This window comes from Vulpes vulpes, chromosome 4, assembly GCF_048418805.1.
Source record: "Vulpes vulpes isolate BD-2025 chromosome 4, VulVul3, whole genome shotgun sequence".
Taxonomy (NCBI): domain Eukaryota; kingdom Metazoa; phylum Chordata; class Mammalia; order Carnivora; family Canidae; genus Vulpes; species Vulpes vulpes.
The window spans coordinates 71,171,655-71,192,590 of record NC_132783.1 but is presented as its reverse complement, the minus strand read 5'-3'; the positions used below and the strand labels follow the sequence as shown (position 1 = coordinate 71,192,590).

The 20,936-nt window shown below is 39.1% G+C and overlaps 1 protein-coding gene across 8 annotated transcripts in view; it reads left to right on the top strand.

Annotated features, from left to right (window-relative positions):
• FAM13C (family with sequence similarity 13 member C) overlaps nt 1-20,936 on the top strand; it is a 147,569-nt gene that overhangs the window by 8,081 nt on the left and 118,552 nt on the right. For all 8 annotated transcript variants that reach the window (XM_072756043.1, XM_072756044.1, XM_072756042.1 and 5 more), the window contains one exon: nt 4,201-4,402. In XM_072756043.1, the coding sequence (XP_072612144.1) occupies nt 4,328-4,402 (75 nt within the window). In that variant the 5' untranslated portion in view covers nt 4,201-4,327. The remainder of the gene's footprint in view (nt 1-4,200; nt 4,403-20,936) is intronic.

Sequence of the window (20,936 nt, the reverse complement as noted above, 5' to 3'; positions counted from 1 at the left end):
CTAAAGAAAATTACAGTAGTACATGACTTATTGTGTGTACTTATGGAGGTGGGGTATGAAGCTAAGAAAAAGATGATGCTACCAAGCAGAGAGAGCTACTTATTGGAAAGCCAACAGAGGGTAGAGAAAATAGAGTTGTAGGAAGAGCAAGCAGTTCAGGAGAGCAGGAAGCTTGAGAGCTTTTGGAGGGAGGAGGCCAGAAGTGATAATAAAAGTCCAGAGATAAACAAAGACCTGATTTCAAAGGGTTTGTGTACCTTTCTAAGGAGTTTGGAATTTATCCTGGAGGTATTGGGGAAACTGAAAAGAACCTTCAGTCTTTTCTTTGCAAATAACTACTTGGCTAAAGCCCCATGAGAGTAACAATAGCTTCCATTTATTGAGCTGTGGCCTTAAGCCAGCTTTCTATGGTAGGCATTTCACAGGGACTGTATTATCTCTGCAAGGTAGAGAGATATCCATCTTATGGATGAAGGTCGAGGTGGCGTGCTGTGGCCCAGGCTACACAACTACACATATTAGTTGTGGGAAGATCTTTTAGAATCATTCTCAGTTATGTTTGATTCCAATAAATAGTGGCATAAATCACATAACTTGTACTGTCTTGCTTTGGAGATTCTGAGAAACCAGTAGCAGGTTGGAAATATATTTCTAAAGATGACTATTTTTATTTAGGAATTTGTGTAATGAGAGAGAAGGTTTTTTGCTCCCCTCACCTACCTTCCTTGCCTTTCAAGTCAAGGAGGTGAATGAGATGACTTTTATAAAATTTGGGCACCTTGAAAATATATAATAAATGAAGTCCTGGAATTGTTTTAGGAATGAGTCTGTCAAAAGAGTCATTTTGGATTTGAAAAATGACTTTTCCCCTCTTGTCCTTGAGTGTTCTAGGATTCTCCTTGAATGAGGAACATTTAGGTTTACTGTAAAAGTAGCTGTTCTCCCTTTTGTTTCTCACCCAGGAGCATAGGGTATGTGGATGAACATTCTTTGTTTCCAGTGAGAGAAATGCATTTCACATGAACTAGTACAGTTCCAACTCATGGTTTGATACTGGTTTCCAAATCCATTAGTTTAGACTTTTTAAACTTGTAATTGAGCTTGGGGCACCTGGATGGCTCAGTTGGTTGACTGTCCATTGGACTCTTGGTTTCAGCTCAGGTCGTGATCTCAGGGTTGAGATCTCAGGGTGGTGAGATGAATGAATCCTCCAATTGGGCTTCAGGGTCAGAGTACAGTCTGCTTAGGATTCTTTTCCCTTCCTTTTCCTCTCTCTCTCTGCTCCTTCTGCCTCTCTCTCTCTCTCTCTCTCTCAAAATAAGTAAATAAATAAAATCATAAATTGTAATTGATCGTAAGGGAAAATATTAACCAGTGTCACTGGCACTGACTTTCTATTTATTCATTTTTTTCAGTTACTAATATTTTTTTTTTTTTTTTTTTATGATAGGCAACACAGTGAGAGAGAGAGAGAGAGGCAGAGAGAGAAGCAGGCTCCATGCACCGGGAGCCTGACGTGGGATTTGATCCCGGGTCTCCAGGATCGCGCCCTGGGGCAAAGGCAGGCGCCAAACCGCTGCGCCACCCAGGGATCCCCTTCAGTTACTAATATTGAAGAATTATTTCACTTTTTGGTTTCTCCTTTACCAGGCATTGTGAAGTTTGTCCTGAGGCTTAAATTTTTTTTTAATAAATTTATTTTTTATTGGTGTTCAATTTGCCAACGTATAGAATAACACCCAGTGCTCATCCCGTCAAGTGCCCCCCTCAGTGCCCGTCACCCAGTCACCCCCACCCCCCACCCACCTCCCCTTCCACCACCCCTGGTTGGTTTCCCAGAGTTAGGAGTCTCTCATGTTCTGTCTCCCTTTCTGATATTTCCCACTCATTTTTTCTCCTTTCCCCTTTATTCCCTTTCACTATTTTTTTATATTCCCCAAATGAATGAGACCATATGTTTGTCCTTCTCTGATTGGCTTATTTCACTCAGCTTAATGCCCTCCAGTTCCATCCACATCAAAGCAAATGGTGGGTATTTGTCGTTTCTAATGGCTGAATAATATTCCATTGTATACATAAACCACATCCTCTTTATCCATTCATCTTTCGATGGACACCGAGGCTCCTTCCACAGTTTGGCTATTGTGGACATTGCTGCTATAAACATCGGGGTGCAGGTGTCCTGGCGTTTCATTGCATCTGTATCTTTGGGGTAAATCCCCAGCAGTGCAATTGCTGGGTCGTAGGGCAGGTCTATTTTTAACTCTCTGAGGAACCTCCACACAGTTTTCCAGAGTGGCTGCACCAGTTCACATTCCCACCAACAGTGTGAGAGGGTTCCCTTTTCTCCGCATCCTCTCCAACATTTGTGGTTTCCTGCCTTGTTAATTTTCCCCATTCTCACTGGTGTGAGGTGGTATCTCATTGTGGTTTTGATTTGTATTTCCCTGATGGCAAGTGATGCAGAGCATTTTCTCATGTGCTTGTTGGCCATGTCTATGTCTTCCTCTGTGAGATTTCTCTTCATGTCTTTTGCCCATTTCATTTGGATTGTTTGTTTCTTTGCTGTTGAGTTTAATAAGTTCTTTATAGATCTTGGATACTAGCCCTTTACCTGATACGTCATTTGCAAATATCTTCTCCCATTCTGTAGGTTGTCTTTTAGTTTTGTTGACTGTTTCTTTTGCTGTGCAAAAGCTTCTTATCTTGATGAAGACCCAATAGTTCATTTTTGCTTTTGTTTCTCTTGCTGAGGCTTAAAGTTAACTGTTTTAAATAATTTTATTTGCATACCTTGCCCAATTGCATGCTGGTCATGCTCCAGAGCTCCTATCTTGATGTTTGATTTGATCTTTCCCCAGAGGCTAACTGCACTTCATTCCTGGTGTCGTTTAGTGAATTTAATCTGTTTTATTTGTGAAAAGGCATCTTGAACAGTGGGCATAGAAATCCTTTCTCTGCTGGTCTTGTCTCTTGGCTTTGTGTGTCCTTGAGCTACAAGAAATTGCTTCCTATATAACCTTGCCAAAATCTCTTTTATGGGTGCTCTGATCAGGGAGCAGGAGGGAAAAAACCACTAAGGGAAAGTGTCTATCCCTGGAGAATTGCATAATCGAGTACCAAATAATTGCCGGTACATTAAGGATGACGATATTAATTGTATAAAGGGAATACCCCATTTGGAAATAAAAATACACCTAGATTTAAGAGGGACTAATGACTTCAAATAAAGGTGTTATGTCACTATTTTTGAGGAAATTGAAACTGTAGGATTATATTGTATGAATTTGCTTCGTTAGTGAAAATTAAAAGCGCCATCCTGGCACTAAATGCATGAAGGTGACACCAGCCCATGTAGTCACCTCCAGCAAGTCCACACTGAATGGAACCCAGACAACAGGATCTTTGAGTGTGCACTGAAGGTGTTGTTCAGATGGTTTGGTTGGGTAGGATATGGTACTTGTTTTATAGTTTATCCAAGTAACAGGTTGTCTATCAAAATAGACCTTGTTAAACTTCTAGAGGCCTTTGAAAATTGTAGGGAGATGATTCTAAACATGGGAGCAAGTATCCTGCCTTGAATCAAGTACATATATGCAGCAGAGACTGTAGACCTATCTACCACTCGAGGTCTAGGTGAATTAGCCCTCTATTAGGCACTTCACTTAATCTTTTGAGTTTTAGAATTTTTTTTTTTTAAGAGAGAGAGTGGAGTGAGGGAGAGAGAGAGAGAATCCTAAGCAGGCTCCACATCCAGCTCACAGCTACCCTGGGGCTTGATCTCCTCACCCCAAGAGCATGACCTGAGCCACCTAGGCACCCCTGATTTCTAGACTCTTAAAACTGGGCAGACAATCTCGAACCCAAATCTAGTATTTTTGTTGCAGAAAAAATACATCCATGAAAATATATACATGAAAACACCTTGATGTGAAAAATTAAAAACAAGTGTGATAGTAGGCACAAAGTTACAACTAAAAAAAAAAAAGTATGCATCCACCAGTAAACACAGGAAGGGAATGTGATCTAAAGAGTGAAATTCACATTTCTTAGATTCTTGTTCCTGTGAAACTAAGTCTACCCTAAACATTTTGCTAGATATCATATAAATAGAGCAGCAATGAGTGTGCCAGGCCTGCTTTCCCTCAGCAGTTTATTACTTTTTTGGGTACTTTCTAAATTGGGTCTTTCCTGTTTTAGAGATGAAGACAATAAAGAGAACTACCCTGACGCCCGGGCGCTCCTAGAGGAGCCCGGGCCGCCCTCCCGCGAGCCGCAGCAGCATGTAGAGCAGATCCTGCAGGTGGACGGCGTGCTGCGACCCAGCATGGGCAACTTCAAGTCCAGGAAGCCCAAGACCCTGCTCAAGGCAGAGAGCGTGAGGAGCCACGGAGAAAGTCAGGTAGCGGGTCTCCTTCCTCAGGCCTTTGCTAAGTGGGTGCTTCTCCCGCGGGGCCACCCCTCTGGCAGCAGGTGCAGCGTGTATTTTGCAGGAGGTGATGAGTGAGCTGGGTGGGTCAGTGCGCCCACCGCCGGCCTGGGACGCGTGGATGGCACTCCCAGCGCCGTGGACTCCGCAGGCTGGTAGTTTAGCGCCCTTTCAAACTAATACCTTAAACCCTGAACTTTGACTTTGGCTCCCAGTAGCTGCTGCATTCTTGCAGGGAAGAGTGGAGGAGGATCTCCAGCCATCTTCACTTACCCAGGTTATGTACCTCTTGCCCCAGACTTGGAAGTTTCTTGTCAGCAAGTCAAAAGTCCCAAGTTTACCCAGAGCCACTCACTTTAGCCTGCCTTTTAGTAGCTTTGGGTAAATATTCAAGTGCGCAGGTGCCTCTGTGTGTGTGTGTGTGTGTGTGTGTGTGTGTGTGTGTGTGTGTAGGATCCAGTTCTTTGAAATCAATAAGTGTTTAAATGAATGAATGAAACTTTTTTTCCAACTTGATTTGGGTAGTACCTTTATATATTATAATTTTTCAAAAACTCTCTCTAGTTGTAGAGGGATGTTACAAAAAAAGTGATGTTTTTAAATCTTAAAAAAACGCCTCATAATTTATGATGCCTTTAAAAAATAGATTGAATATAATCCACTTTTATCTTACTAGGAGGTTAATGAGATTATACTTGTAGTGCACCTAACACAGTTTTGGGGACATGGATGCTTCATTAATACTAATTAACTTTGCTTTTTTGTTGTTGTTGTTAAATTAAACCTTAAAAATAATGTGGGAGGTTCTATGTGTAGTAGATTAATTATATAACTTTAAGTCCAGTCCTCTAAAGCAAATGGACACCAGGTAATCTCCCTGTTAGAAGAACTTTGGTTGAATATTTCATTTGACCTTGTCATTTTCTTATTTGTCTTATGATTTTTATCTTATTACTCCTTGGCATTAGGACCTCTTATTTAGTCAGTTAATTTTGCAATAAAATGAAAGTGCCCTCTGCATTCATAAAGCTATGTTATAATCATTTTAAACTGAGTTGTTTCAGAAAGAAGTGAATGCAAAATACTCTTTGAGTTATGATAAACTGAGACCCTGCCTATTACTGAGTGCACCCAGCACTTAATCTGATTAGGAGTGTGGTGCTGGAGAGGATAAAGATACTCCACTGCCTGCAGAGTGTGATGCAGAGCCTCAGGGAGGCTCTGATCTTGAATTCCTCCTTAGCGTCGGTCACCTGACACTTTGGGCATTAGTGCCTTCTTTCTTGTCATCCTATAGCCTGGTTCTCAGAAATTACACAGTTGTCACTTGTTATGAGGTGGGCATGTAATTCCAATCCATTGCTCACACACACAGGAAGATTTCTGGAGAGATATATGCCTGTATTATCTTTGCTTATAGTACAGCATTGGAATCCTGGGTTGTAGGTAAAATTTCCAGTTCATTCCTAACATCTCTATCCACTCAATGAGATCCACCTCCTCCAGTGACTAAGAGAACTTTGATAATATTTAGATCTTCCATATTTGGGAGAAATTTGAAATATATTTCATTCTTCCTATTTTCTTTGGGGAGAGAGAATTAGCATTGGTTGACTATTGAGCAAGAACTGAATCTATAAATACTCTATAAATAATATTGTTAATAAGATCAGCTTACATGTATTCAAGCATTTCCTGTGTTCAGGCATGTAACATGTTTTAATACCCATCCCGTGGAATGGGTATTATCTTTTTCTTCAAATGGAAAAACTAAGGATTAGAGGGATTACATAACCTCTTTAAATAGATTAGGAAGAATTTGAGTGGAAGGTCTTTTCCATAAAAGCACAGTGTTTCTAACAAAAGGTATGCAGATCTTCCAACTATAAGTCTAGTGATTTACCTAGCCCTTTATACTACTCATATCTTAATTTTTATGTAAAACCCATGATTTCACTCTGGAATTTTTTTTCCTTTGCTGAGCTATTGTGCTGCTAACCAGTAATTACTTATTGAGAAAAGATTACTTGGGGGAGAATTTTTTAAGTATATATTTTTCTGCCTTAAAGCTTTGTGATATTGACCACGGAAGCTAGACAAATGTTTGAGTAAATGTTAGCTCCATAGGATGCTAGTTTCTTAAGGTCAGCGATTCAGTCCTCTTTGTGTACCTTTGGATCTGTAGCATTTGATAGTCACTCAGTATTATTTGTTGAGTAATTTGAAACTGGTAAGAGAGGTATATATATGATTGTGTCGTCTTTTTTTTGTATGTGAAATATAAGTGTGATCTTATGCAGTTGTGAAAATTTACATTTAAAAGACTATAATAAAAAAAGACTATAATCATGACTTCTATAGATATGAAATAAAGATGTATCAAAGATTTTACTTAAATTAGTAATTAATGAGGGAATCAGTAAGATATTACAACCAGATCAAAACAGAATGCAAAGTATCACATATTTGTAATATGATAAGAAATACAGAAATAAATTTACAAATGGACACAAAATTGGCAAAACTTATAATAATATCCATTGGTGATAATCAGTTACTGTCCCTTGGACACAAGGAATTATTTGCATTGCCATCAATATCTACAAGTTCACTTCTATGTCTACAGCCTTGTAAAATAGCCTAGTCATAGATAGAAGCAAAGATTATCCAGAATGAGTTAGCCAGGGCATCCATTAAATTTCAGTCATTTATAGTTTTTCTTTACATTCTCCTCCTCCCTCGAGGGTCATAATAATCTCAAAGAAAGGTCATTCTTAATCACAAAATAAGGCTAGTCTCATTAGGTTTGACTTGAGAATTTACATAGGTATAGCAAGAGTGTTAATTTACCATATAGGCCTTTTAAAGCATGCTTTGCAAAATCGAAAGCCATTCACTATTGAATAATTATAAAATTAACTTTTTTCTGGGAGTTTTCACAAGGATCTCAGATTGGACTTTTAGTGCCTCCATTATTTGAAATCCCAAGGAACTAAATTCAAGAAACTCTCTCCACTATATTTCAACTGCAGTACATTTGGATATATTCCTCTCTTCTTGAGGTCCCCAAAATAACATTAGGTTTCTAGTTTGGCAGGAAATGACCATCTTTACCACCTGTAAGTTTGGACCCTGTAAGCCAGATAGCAGGCCAGTTATCCTAGGAGGCCTCTGTAGGCATTGGCTTCACAAGTAAAGCCATATTTGTTCCTTAAAAGTGGCCTGTTCTATCTGATTCAATGAAAATCATTCTCAAGATGGCATTCCAGTCAAGATATTGGTTGCATAACAGATTTTTCAATTTTATTCTGGAAAAAGGAAGACAGGTTATTATTGAATATATGAAATAACCCCATTGTAATGAAAAGTAAGGATACAGGGTGAGTTTCTGAACTCTGGGATCAGTGAGACTCAGATATAGTTTTTAAATATTTCATTTCAGTTTACACGAATGAAACAGTTTTAAAATACAAGTTTTTAAAAAATTATTATTAATCACGTATGGTGAGGGCAATAAATGAAGATGACTGCCATTTGAAAAGATTTCTACTCGTAGGTCTGAAGAGGAGAGGGAGCATGTCATGCCATGCAAGGCCACAGAGGGAAAACACCAGGGTTGGTCAGGAAGCAGAAGGAAAAGGTAGAAAGCAAGGCCTGTATGTGGTTTCCATGGGAAAATGAAGGTGAGACAGATAAAGCAGTCTAAGGACTGACTGGTTGATTCATTTCAGTAGACTCTGAGGGATAGGGACTCTCTGGTACCTGGTTCAGATGATTAGGACAGAGGAATATTGCCTTTCGGAGTATATGAGCCAGATAGAAGAGAGTTGGTTCCAAGTATGGACTCTGGGTTAATTAGTTTGCATGTGAAAGGATCTCTCCTGGACAAGTCAATTATGTTCTAAGAATTGGGTAGCCCTAGGAGAATTTATTTCCAAGTGAGTGTGGCTCCAGAGGCCAGAACATGAAGAATACAGAAAATAATAAAATACAGTTAATATAAGAATCTACTCAGTTGTGAGGTGAAGTAGAGAAAAGGACTTTCTTATAGATCCAATAAATCGAACATCAAAATAACAATATTCCAAACGAATAACTACAGTAAAATTTCCCTTATCAGTCTAGTCCATTCAGTCTTAGACAATTAATTTTTGTTCCTGTTGATCTTGGGTTAGCAGAAGCATAAAGCTGTCAGCTTCCATAATTCTTGACTCAGCCCATTGGTGTCATCCGATTCCTGTACCCCAGAGTCTGTTCTTGAAAATGTCAACTGTTTGAAGCATCTGGTCCTTTACCATGGGACTGTTGAAAGTATTCTTTGTTGAAAACACAAACTCTGGCTTGAAGCTGATAGTAGAACCTGCAGGCAAGCATCTAAGGAAAACAAGCATGTATAGATGACAGAAACTGAAGCTGGTCGTGATTAATTTATGAATCATTTTCAGATGTGAAAAGTCTGATGAGAGCTCATAATAAGAATAATGAATAAATGTGACATGCAAAACAGAATAATAAAATCATTGCCCTCAAATTAGAATGTTTCAAAGGATAAACAAGTAAGTCTATTTTTAAAGAAGTCAGGGAGTTTACTTCTGATTTTACAAAAATAGATGAATGCAGTTTTTACAGAGGGAAAAACCTGGAGATATAATAATCCTGAAAGAACATGCCAAGAATGTAAAGCAAAATATTCATTAAGTATGATGTAGGTCCTAGATGTCTGCATTTTTATTAAACTCCATAGGAAAGTCTTATGTACACCTCTGATTGAAAACCACTAGACTGGACGATGCTAGATTCAAATGGAAGAAGTAAAGCTGTGAACAAGTCAGCATTTTAAATAATCACTATAATTATTTCTGATAATACTATAGTGTTGTTGGCTAATAGCATTAGGCAAAATGCCACAAGGACTTGAACAAATATAGAAGTTGATAGAGCTATTTCATAAGAGTTTCAATCAGAGTAAATGTAACATTAAGCAGATATACAATGCACTGTGATAGACACAGTGGTTCTGTTTGTAAAGCTGGACTTATTTGGGGGACCTGAAGCTTATGCTTCAAATCCTGCCCAACCCTTGTTGTCACCATCAAGACACAGTTCTGACTGGTTTGTTCTGATCATCATTCCCCAAAAGCACCTGTGAAGACTCTGTGGGCACAACCTTTATGAATTTAAAAACAACCCACTTTGAAGCTGAAGGGAACCATGGTAAATGTTTAGCTATTGCCATTTTGGGTTCTCTTGTCACAAACTTTGTCTTCAGCAACCCAGAGTGGATATTCAGTCTGGTCCTAGCCAGGCTGGGAATGGGAATATGGGTAAGGGATAATGGGCCAGATAGTATCCATTGAAAGTTTTAATCTTTCATACCTTTCTGATCAACCCCAAAGTCGGATTCAGAAATTTTATCTTTGGAGGATCAAATTCAAATCTCACTCTGAGCAACTTTTCTTTAATCCTGGTCTTGCCATTTCTCTGAGGAGACCTGGGTGAAGTAGCAGAATCAGAGGTTTTGTGTGCATGTATGAATAATTAATTACAGTTTTACACCCACTATATAGGAATGATTTAAAAGAATAAAGCTTTAAATATATTTGCTGATCCAATAAAAGTCCAGCAATGAGGAAGATAATGCAAGAATGTCATCAAATAATTAAATATTAAAATAAGGAGACTATTTGAACCATGTTCAATTGCAATTTTCCTTTCTGCTTGTTTATCCCTGTCTTCCTAGATGGTAGGATATTAAAAAATAATGGCTTGGAAAGGAAACATTCAATGATTTGTCTCCTGAAAGGTCAGGTTTTATTGATGCTTTGATATGATTAACTTGAAGATAAAATAGGAATTGTGAGTTTGTGTTAAAGCAGAAATTCTTTATCAAAGCAGTTTATTACTCTTTCTAGGAAGGAGAACTTATTGAAGGCAATAGATTATATTTGTTGTAATATTTTGTGATATATTACACAAAATATGGGGGGTAGATAAAATGGGTGAAGATAGTCAAAAGTATAAACTTACAGATAGAAAATAAGTAAGTCCTGGGGATATAGTATACAATATGGTGACTATGAATATTGCTAAGAGAGTAGATCTTAAAAGATTTCATACAAGAAAAAAACTTGTAACTATGTATGGTGATGAATGTTAACTTGACATTGTGGTGATTATTTCACAACATACACATATATTGAATTATTATGTTGTATACTTGAAACTAATACAATGTTATATATCATTTATATCAATAAAAATGTAGATGTGCCTTGTTATATCTCATTATAACTAGCAGTGACCTCTGGAGCTTTCAGCTTTCCCCTTTAGGATATCTGGGTAATTTGTCATCTTGGACAACTTTGGGGTTGATTTACTATGAGACTCCCTCCACAAGTATTTTCTTTTTATTGTGTGTGACCACCAGTCTTGATCAGATTTTCCTGTTCTTGGTATAATATCTACCATTTTTAAAAAAGATTTTATTTATTTATTCATGAGACACATAGAGAAAGAGACAGAGACACAGGCAGAGGGAGAAGCAGGCTCCCTGTAGGGAGCCTGATGTGGGCCTCGATCCCAGGACTCCGGTTTCATGCCCTGAGCTGAAGGCAGACACTCAACCTGAGCCACCCAGGCATCCCATATCTACCTTTTTCTAGGACTATTTCACATTAATTTCTTGTATTCATTATTGCCTGATTAACCAATAAAAATGTGCAAACCTGCTGTTTAATATAAAGTTCATATTTATTGACATTCTTCTATGAATTGGAGGTAAAAACATCCAGTTTTTGAAAAGGCAGTAGATTATGTATATTGTAATGTTTTGTGAAAAATTAGAAAGAATTCCATAGTACTATAGTATTAATCCCTAACAACATGATTTGGGGATGGTTGGACTTGACTAATGGGATCAACTTCCTGTATTGGACCTCATAACTGTCCAGAGGGCATTTAGATTTAGTGTTGGTAGATTAAGTCTTACCATCTTCACTCCAGACCAGCTGGCATCAGGCAGTGCACCAACCTTCTGTCCTCCCCTCTGGTGGCTATTTCAGCAGAAGACAAAAACTTAGGAGGCTGTATAGAGAGCATTTCTGCAGTGAGCTGTGTACTGCAATCATGCTGCTAATCCACTTCCTTGGGGAGACCAGCTGTTCCGTCTGGTGTACATCAGCATTACGTTTCCTCCATTTGGCTCCAGTAGATGTGTTAAGAGGCTGGAAAGGAATACAGGTCTGATTGTGAAATCTGCATTTTAATTTTTCTGCAGAAATTAAAACCCCTAAACACTTTTCAGGCAAAATAACCTAACTCTGAAGTATTTACTATATTTCTGTTTTTGGAGGGTATAGGTCTACTTCTTTCTGTGTTAGACTCTAAATTAAAAGTCAGTAGTTAATTCTGGATTATTCCTCACCCCCCAAGGAACTAAGATTCTGTTTCTAATTATAGATCTACTTTATGTACATTTTTCTTAATGTGTTACTGAACCACTAAGCAAGTGCAAACTGTAAAGCAAAAAAACCAGTACAGCTGATTGACTTTGAAATTGAGAGCGCTGGAAAGCTAAAATGAACTTCAAATAGAATTTCACTTGCTTTTAAGTGATAGGAAGACGATTCAGTTCTGAATATTCCTTTGAGGGCTTGCTTTTTTGGAGTGTGTCAAAGGATGAGTGCATTGTGTGTCTAACTATTGGCCTTAGATATTTGTTTTGACATGTGAGTTTGTGCTACATTATTTCTCTTGTATGATTTTGCAGCTGCAGTTTAGAGGTTTTACTTCAATTCCTGTTATAGATATTTGGGAGCATTTTTAACTGGTCAGAAAGAAAAGTGTTCCTCTGGGTTTGTCTTCCAAGTCATCCTTCACTTCTCCAAGAGTAAAATGGTTGAGATTCAGGGAGGAAGAAATCTGAGAAATTCAGTGTCTTCCAAAGTGAGGCCATATAAGTTAATTTTGGGGTTCCTGGTTTCTCATGGTGATCAGATTCTGATACTCCTCTTAAATTAATAACCAATCTCGTTAAATGACTAAGCTGAAGGAGAAAGATATTTTTAGAAACCTGGAATATCTGTAAAATAACTTTTACTTTTTTTGAAATATACAAATATATTCTGCCTAAATACTGTCAGAAAGGAATCTTAGAATTTTTATTTTTTTTATTTTTCTTTTTTAGGAATCTTAGAATTAAGCAATGTGACTTATTTGCCTGGGCATCAAATCTCAAAAGTTAGAAAAAAAGTCACCCAGATGGAGTTTGTGTTCAAAACAACATAGCTGGTTTGAGAAAAGTTTACAAGCAATGGGAAATTTGAGTTTGGCATTGTAGTACTCAGATCCCTATTATCTAAGTAATATGATGGAAGTTACAGAAGAATTCCCCTTAAAAAAATGAAGAAGGTATTGATGATATTGGTTCTTTTGAACCAATTTGTAACAACAGAAAATAGCAAGAACTGAGCTCTACTTATATGCTGCCTAGAATATTTAACAGATATGCAGATGGCACCCACACGGAATGGCTCTTAAAATTGTCCTGTTATGCCTCTCCCTCTGCATCTTTGCATGTTTTGCATAGATAAATAAATTCTAAATTAAAGAACTTCCGATTTTCATGACATTGTTCCAAAAATGATTTCTAACATTACATAGCTTATAAATTCAGCCCATAGTCAAGACCTACCAATGCATAGCATAGAAAGAAGAGTAACATCCATGGGACATCTTTGTCCCTCTTGGCACCTGCTGCCCCTCTATGGGGTTCCAAGTCTTGTCCCTCTACTATGTAGAAACTTTTAAGTAAATCCCAGGGCTAAATACTTGAATGGTAGAATAGTGAGGTAATGAAAAGCATAGTCTGTAGATCCAAATGGTTATGGATTCAAATTCTTTTTCAGCCACTTACTTCCTCTATGGTTTTAAGCATTTACTTACTAGCTCTTTAAGTGTTTGTTTTCCCATCTATAAAGGAGAGATGGTATTTTGTGCCTACCTTAAGAATTTGTTGAGAATTAAAAGAGATGACGATATAACGTTAAACATTCAACAAGTTTCAGGGGGCTAAAAATTGTGTATAGAATGTTTTAAAAACTCATTTGGCTAGATATGCACTGAAACCTCAAAAATTGTATTCCCCCTGAGTTAGGCCAGACTGTGCTTTGCTTCAATAACAAATAATTCAAAACTTTAGCAGTTTAAACAAAAATACATGGTAGTTAAAACAAAAGTACACTTCTTGCATGTTACATATCCTCATTGGTCACCAGGAAGTGTCTGATCATGGTAGTCAATTAAAGACCCAGACTAACTAAGCAATGTCGGTCTTGAACATTGCTGGTTTCAAAGTCAGAGAGGAACAGGAGCTTTGGAGAGTTTCTGCACCAATAATTAGAAGCTTCAGGCCTGAATCATCATATGGTATTTGAGTTATTTGCTAATTGGCCAGAGCTGGTCATGTGCTTCTCCCCTCACTGTAGTTGCATAATACAAGAGACTGACTGGGAAGTACAATCCTGCCAGTGTACCCTAATGAATTACTAGTCAGCAGCACTAATGACTTGTACAGCTTCTACTCAAACTAGCATATAACCTAAAGCAAGAAGAAGTTAATTGGTCTTTTGCTCTTCTAGTCCTTTATGGTACTGAAGTATTGTTATTAATGTCAAGGACTGGAAGAAGAAGAACATTAATTAGGCTAATGAAGTATCACCAAATACATACTGTTATTGTTTTGAGCAGAAATTTGAATTTTCTACAAGTGCCCTTTCTTCAAGTTAAATACCTTCTTCATTATTGTCAGGAAAAAAAAAAAATTGGTTTAGTTACCGTTTTTTTTTTTTTTCTCTATTGTCAAGTGAAATTTCAGAGTTCACTAATTTTATTATTTTCTTTAGGAATAATTGTGCTTTTACTCTTGCCAGAAGATTGTAGAGACTGGATTATGCCCGCTAAACCTATGGTACCATGATTAAGGGACATTTAAAAATCCCATCCAAAAATAATACTTCCTATAGAAAGCGGATTTGACAATTTGGATATTGTCAGATGTGGGAACTGAATTTCTGCATACACACAGATATGCAAATTCACATCTTCATGCACTTGGTGATATTTATCCAAGAGCAGGGTGTTCTTTAGGCAAAGAACACAGCTTAGCAGGGACTTAGACAGCCTATTTTGGAGCTTGGAAGCAAAGCTGGGAAGTCTGGATAGCAGAAACATAATGAACTGACATTTCGGGTAACTAAGGATTGCCAATCCAAACTTTATCAAACATGGTTAAATATCACTTTGGGACTGAGACATAACATATCAACCTCAAGCCTGCAATTTTGGGCTCCATATTTTGCAAGACATGTAGCTGCCAGATAAAATATGGGATGCCCAGCTAAATTTGAATTCCAGATAAACAAGGAATAATTTTGTAGTGTAAGTTTCCCATGTTGATATTGTTTTGAATAGAAATGGGAGTTTTGTGCAAGCAAATATCAACATGGGACATACTTATGATGCAAAATTATTTATTTGTTTGGCATTGAAATTTAACTGGACATGATTTGTTTTTATTTACTAAATTTGTTCAACTCCATCAAAAATGAATGGCATGAACATCTGACCTCACTTACCTTCTCCCATGAAGATAAAAGTAACCAGTTGTGCCTATAGCCTGATACATCAGGATGTTTTTTTATTTGCTTCAGTCCTTCTAGAGTAGGAAAAGAAGGCATAGGAAGGGAAGTCAGCAGCTTCTCTAGGTCTAGGAGAAAAACTGTAGTCATTATTTTATATATTTAGCATCTGAACAGCATGGAACACCCTGGAAAAAACAGTCCACTCTCTAGGGATAATAAACTCCTAAAAATTGGATAGAAGAGCAAAAAAAAAATTGAAAATCTGCCCTTGAAGTCTGAAAACCATTTATTCCACTGGGACCTACTTGCCATGAACAGTGGCTGTCATCAAGCCAACAGAAAGTCTGACTTTGATGAGCCAGTTTTTGTGTTTAAATCATCAAAAACAAACAAACAAAAATCATCAAAAACAATATAATGGAAGACACAGACAACAAGAGTGTCATATTTTAAGCATTACTCCTACAGAGATAAGTGGCCAGACAGGGGATTGCCACCATGAAAACTACTGCTCTAGACTGAGACCAGTGTCATACACAAGGATGGCTTTACTATTTTGAGCATTTTTTTTATTATGTGGTTGCCTCCAGACCCAGATACCTGGTGGTCTTTAGGTCATGATGGAACTTTGCCTTACCCCTCAATAAAGCCCAGCTTAGTTTTGTTATGAATCTTTTTTTTTTTTAATAGCTGGGCCCTCTGCAACGTCTATGGTTCAATCAGTTGTAGCCACCATTAGGGGGTTTTTGTAGAAACAAAGATGTTCGACTCTGCTTCTCTTGTTCATTAACACTTTGAACTACAATATTATGGCTGCTTAGCTTGGTAATGTTGCATGTGCCAGGGACATCTCCAATGTTAGATTTTTAGACTTTTCAGCTATAACTAACATTCAGTAACCAAAGGAATACTGTCAAAGTTTAAAGCTCTCTCAATCAATACTTCCATGTTGTGGGGGCATGGTTGGATTTTAGTGTGTTGTGGGTATTTATTTATTTATTTATTTATTTATGATAGTCACACACACACAGAGAGAGAGAGAGGCAGAGACACAGGCAGAGGGAGAGAAGCAGGCTCCATGCCCCGGGAGCCCGACGTGGGATTCGATCCCGGGTCTCCAGGATCGCACCCTGGGCCAAAGGCAGGTGCCAAACCGCTGCGCCACCCAGGGATCCCTGGTTTTTTTTTTTTTTAAAGAGAGAGAGAGGGATCCCTGGGTGGCGCAGCGGTTTGGCGCCTGCCTTTGGCCCAGGGCGCGATCCAGGAGACCCGGGATCGAATCCCACGTCGGGCTCCTGGGGCATGGAGCCTGCTTCTCTCCCTCTGCCTGTGTCTCTGCCTCTCTCTCTCTCTGTGACTATAATAAATAAATAAAAATTTAAAAAAAAATAAAGAGAGAGAGAGATACACAAGTGGGTAGGAACAGAGGGAGAGAAAGAATCCTAAGCAGACTCCATGCCTAGTGCAGAGCCTGACATGGGGCTCGATCTTACAACTGAGATCATGACCTGAGCCAAATCAAGAGTCAGATGCTCAACCAACTAAGTCTCCTTGATGCCCCAATTTTAGTGAGTTTTAAGCTAGAAAACACTAACCATACTGCAAGTGTGACCTACTAGACTTAAAAACCACCAGAGGAAAATCATGGGGCTCTACAGGAGGGTGAGATTCCCTCCCACCTCTGTCAGTTTCTCCCTCAGCATTGCCACAAACTGAAACTGACACTTAATTTAGGAACCAGAGAGCCTGGTCCTCTGAGGACCAGATATTGCTCTCCCTGAAGGACAAAAGGATTGAACAGAAGGCTGAATTAATTTAGCTCTGAATAAAAGCAGGCAAATACTAATGATTTAGGGTTCCTTTTAAAATATTGCTTATTGTTTTACTGGTTACTAATAAAGACTTTGACAGCTGTAGCCATTTCTACCTAATGTGAAATGTCAAGATGGAAATAGAGATAAAAGAAAATATAACTCCCTATTAAATCTCTAACTATCCTACTTCCCCCCATTGCTAAAAAGCAGGGTGGGAACTCAGTGACTGGTTTCTACTGTGACAAAGCATCTGGAAGAACCAGTATTTGGATGTTAGAGCCTTTCCTGAGCCATGTACAGGATAGGAATCTGGTGAGCTCTGTTGTAGCCAATGTATATATATGTGTAGCAAGAAGGCATATGATCTACTCTCAGCAGCTTCCAAGGATACAATATATTTTATAAAGATTTTATCTGCTTATTTGAGAGAGTGAGTGAGAGAGAGAGAGAACACCACCAGGGAGAGAGAGAGGGAGAGATAAAAGCAGATTCCCCTGCTGAGCAGGGAGCCTGACACAGGGCTCTATCCCAGGATCCTGGGATCATGATTTGAGCCAAAGGCAGACACTTAAGTGACTGAATCACCCAGGCACCCCAAGAATACAACACCATATTAAATGCAGTGACCATGTGCACAGCTTTGTACTGAGTGCCATCTATAATAATCATTTAATTGTCATGTCTACCTTAGGTGCTGGTACTCTTATTCCTTTTCACAGAGAAATTCAGTAAATTATTCAAGGCCACACAAATTGAATGACTAACTGAATGGTATTCCTGGGTATTACTTCTTACAGTTGTATTAAAAATTGATTTGTGCTTTCTGTTGATTTGGGGATGGATTAAATATGTGGGTACCTTAATACACACACCAAAGATATTATCACAGATTGTGGATGTGTCTAGGACCTTGGAGGATAAGACCTGGCTGGGATCAGGAGAAGAAAAAGGATTCCTCTCATTTGTTGGGATATTTTTAAATAAAGGAATAAATTGCAGAGGGATTTCTTACTGCACTTGCTGAGGAGTGATGAGAAGGAAACAGATATTTTAATAATGTGTCTTTGCCATTAATGACAGCAGAGTGCTGTGGTTTAGTTATGATTTGGTATGTTTCATATGACTTAATTTTTTCAGATGGTATGGGAGTGCTTTCCTTAGGAGTGGTGATTGGGGCAGTCCTGTTTGGGTATATGCACATAAGCAGCAAGTGGCAAAATAATCAGCTGCTTGTTTCCTGCAGCTGGTGTTTCTGTTAGGGTTTTAGGATTCTGGAACATTGTCACCTTGGGGGAGATGAGGCATGTTGTCCAACCAACTTTTAGGATTGGTAATTGTATCAGGAATGGAGAATTGGCTTCAAAGTAGTTAGAAACCAGGGGGAATGTATTCTCTTAAGCCTTGCTTTCTTACCATCATGGATGCCAGGTGTCATTGACAGTTTGTGCAGGGTGTTGGATTCATTGTTGACTTTGGCCATGGCTAGATGGCAAGATTCAGAGCTTGTTGACCTTCAGATCAGGTTTTGAACTACTAGATTATTCAGGCACTCTTTCTGACAGCAGATACTGAGGCCTGTAAATGAGAGGCCCTGAACCACTCAGCATTACTGTGGCACCAAGTGGGGAGACCTGCTGCTTGTTCTTAAGGTGAGTGTGCTGTCATTAGGGCCACAGCAATAGCAACACTCAGCAGAGTCCTTTCTGTGCACTGGGTAAGAGCTGGACCTCAGCTGCCATTCTCTTTGTGCCGGAATCTCAGGGAGGCTCCTACAGTTCCCCATCTATGAAATGAGGGATAGTTGCATCTACCAACTGATAAGGTTCAAGAGTTCAATGAGATAATCCTTGTAAAATACTTACTGTAAGGCCTAGTACATAGTAAGAGCTCAGTAAATGTTAGAATGCTAGCTATTCCTGTGGTTACTGTACTCTAATATATTGTCCCAGTTGTGAGAGTGAAAGGTTCCTATCCTCTTAAGGGGAAGACCAGTTGTTGTGTGGTTACCAGTAAAGATCAGAACCTGTTCCATGGCTGGTACAGTGATCATTCACACTTCTGCCAGCCAGCCCATCCGCCACCGCAGCCCCCACACCCACCAACATACAAGGTTGTAAAGTCAAACTGTCAGGAGCAGCTTAACTCTAGTGATACACTTCTGCAGGACAGCCAGCCAGCAACACTTGTACTCCAGCTCTGCTTGTGCAGCTGGAGGTCAGCTGCTGCCTAAACATGTCAGCTTCTGGACATCTCCCAGGCCCTGAGCTCTGAGGGTCTCCCAGCCTTGTACAAGATTAGCACTCTGCTTTTCTCAAGGAGACCGCCTGATGATGTGTAGCTCTCCCTTTCTTTAGTAAGCAATAAATGCAGTTTTTTGTTCAGGTGTTGCATGGAGCCCCCTTCCTTTCACAACGGAGAGACGTCTAACGTGCTAAGGGATCACAAAGATGGGGCTGTCTGCAAGCTCCCACAAAAGGTGAGTTTTGGTTCAAGTCATGAAGTGGGAGTTATTGAAGTCCAGAAAAATTTTTTGAGGGGGGAGGTTTTCTAATTTGAGGGAACACATCATGAGTGGAGACGTGAGTGATAATGGCAGTGGTTGAAGAGCTGCCACCTAATTAGTCATCCCTGCACTCAGGGTGTGTGTAGGGTGGGGTGTTGGAAACTAGACTGGAACAGTTTGTAGGGCTGGACTGTAAGGGCCTTGGATTTCATCCTAAGGAGTTTGCCTCTTCTGGTGCTTCTCAAACATTTTTCTCAGTTTCTAAATTCTAACCTCAGAGGACACTGAACTTTTACCATAAGAGGGAGTTTCTTTGAAATCTGCCTATTGGGGATATTTGTCGTTCTTTTTTGGCTGCCCAGCATCTGAACTCTGTTTTTGTGCTTGAAAATTTTCCCATAGGAGGGAAAAAAGCAGGATCTGTTTTTCTTTTTTGCACTATACAAACTGAAATGCCAGCACTTGCTTTTCTCCAGCCTCCCTTCCAGCTAGGACATGGGCAGAACTTGTGGGAATGGATGTGGCGAAAGGAGACCTGGTCATGATGGTGGTGTGTGTCACTAGTGTGTAATGTGAGTGTGAGTATTTTACACTGTAGAGCTGACCACGTTTGATCACTCCTACGATTCACACATTCCCCAAATTTTAATATTGCTGAGATTAGGGTGCTCATTAAAATCAATGTTGTGATAGATTTTGATGAACAGCATTATTTATTTTTTTCCTTAAAAAATGAAATAATAACTTAATGGTCTTAGAGTCAGCAACATCAGAAATGCAGACTGCTCATTGGAGGCAGAAGTGTCCACGTTGGACCTGTTCTGAGCACAGTTTTGGCCTCAAAGCCTCATGGCTAGTTCTCCAGCCATTTGAGTTAGTCTGTAAGCTTTCTAATAAGTTCATGATTTGCTTAAATTAGATAGACTTTGTTTCTGTTGTCTGAAACTAAACATCTTGACTGGTGTACACATGTCATCTTAAAAAGTTATACAGGGCAGCCTGGGTGGCTCAGGGCAGCCCGGGTGGCTCAGTGGTTTAGTGCCGCCTTCAGCCCAGGGTGTGGTCCTGGAGACCTGGGATGGAGTCCCACGTCAGGCTCCTTGAATGGAGCCTGCTTCTCCCTCTGCCTGTGTCTCTGCCTCTCTCTCTCTCTCTCATGAATAAATAAATAAAATCTTTTAAAAAAAAGTTATACAAATGCTGATTATTCATATAGCTGTTTTAATGGAAAAATGATTTTTTAAAAAGATTTATTTATTTATTTTACAGAGAGAAGGAGAGCACGTGTGAGTGAGTCAGGGGAGGGGCAGAGGGAGAGAGGGAGAGAGGGAGAGAGGATCTCAAGCAGATGCTTCACTGAACACAAAGCTCACCTGAGGCTTGATCTCATGGCCCTGAGACCATGACCAAGAGTCAGGTGCTCAACCCACTGAGCCACCTGAGCACCCTGGAGAAAGAATTTTTTTCTCTAAATCTTCACTTAAATTTGATGTCCCAAAAAACTGTGTCATGTTAATAATTCACAATTCAGGTGAAATTATGGAGAATGT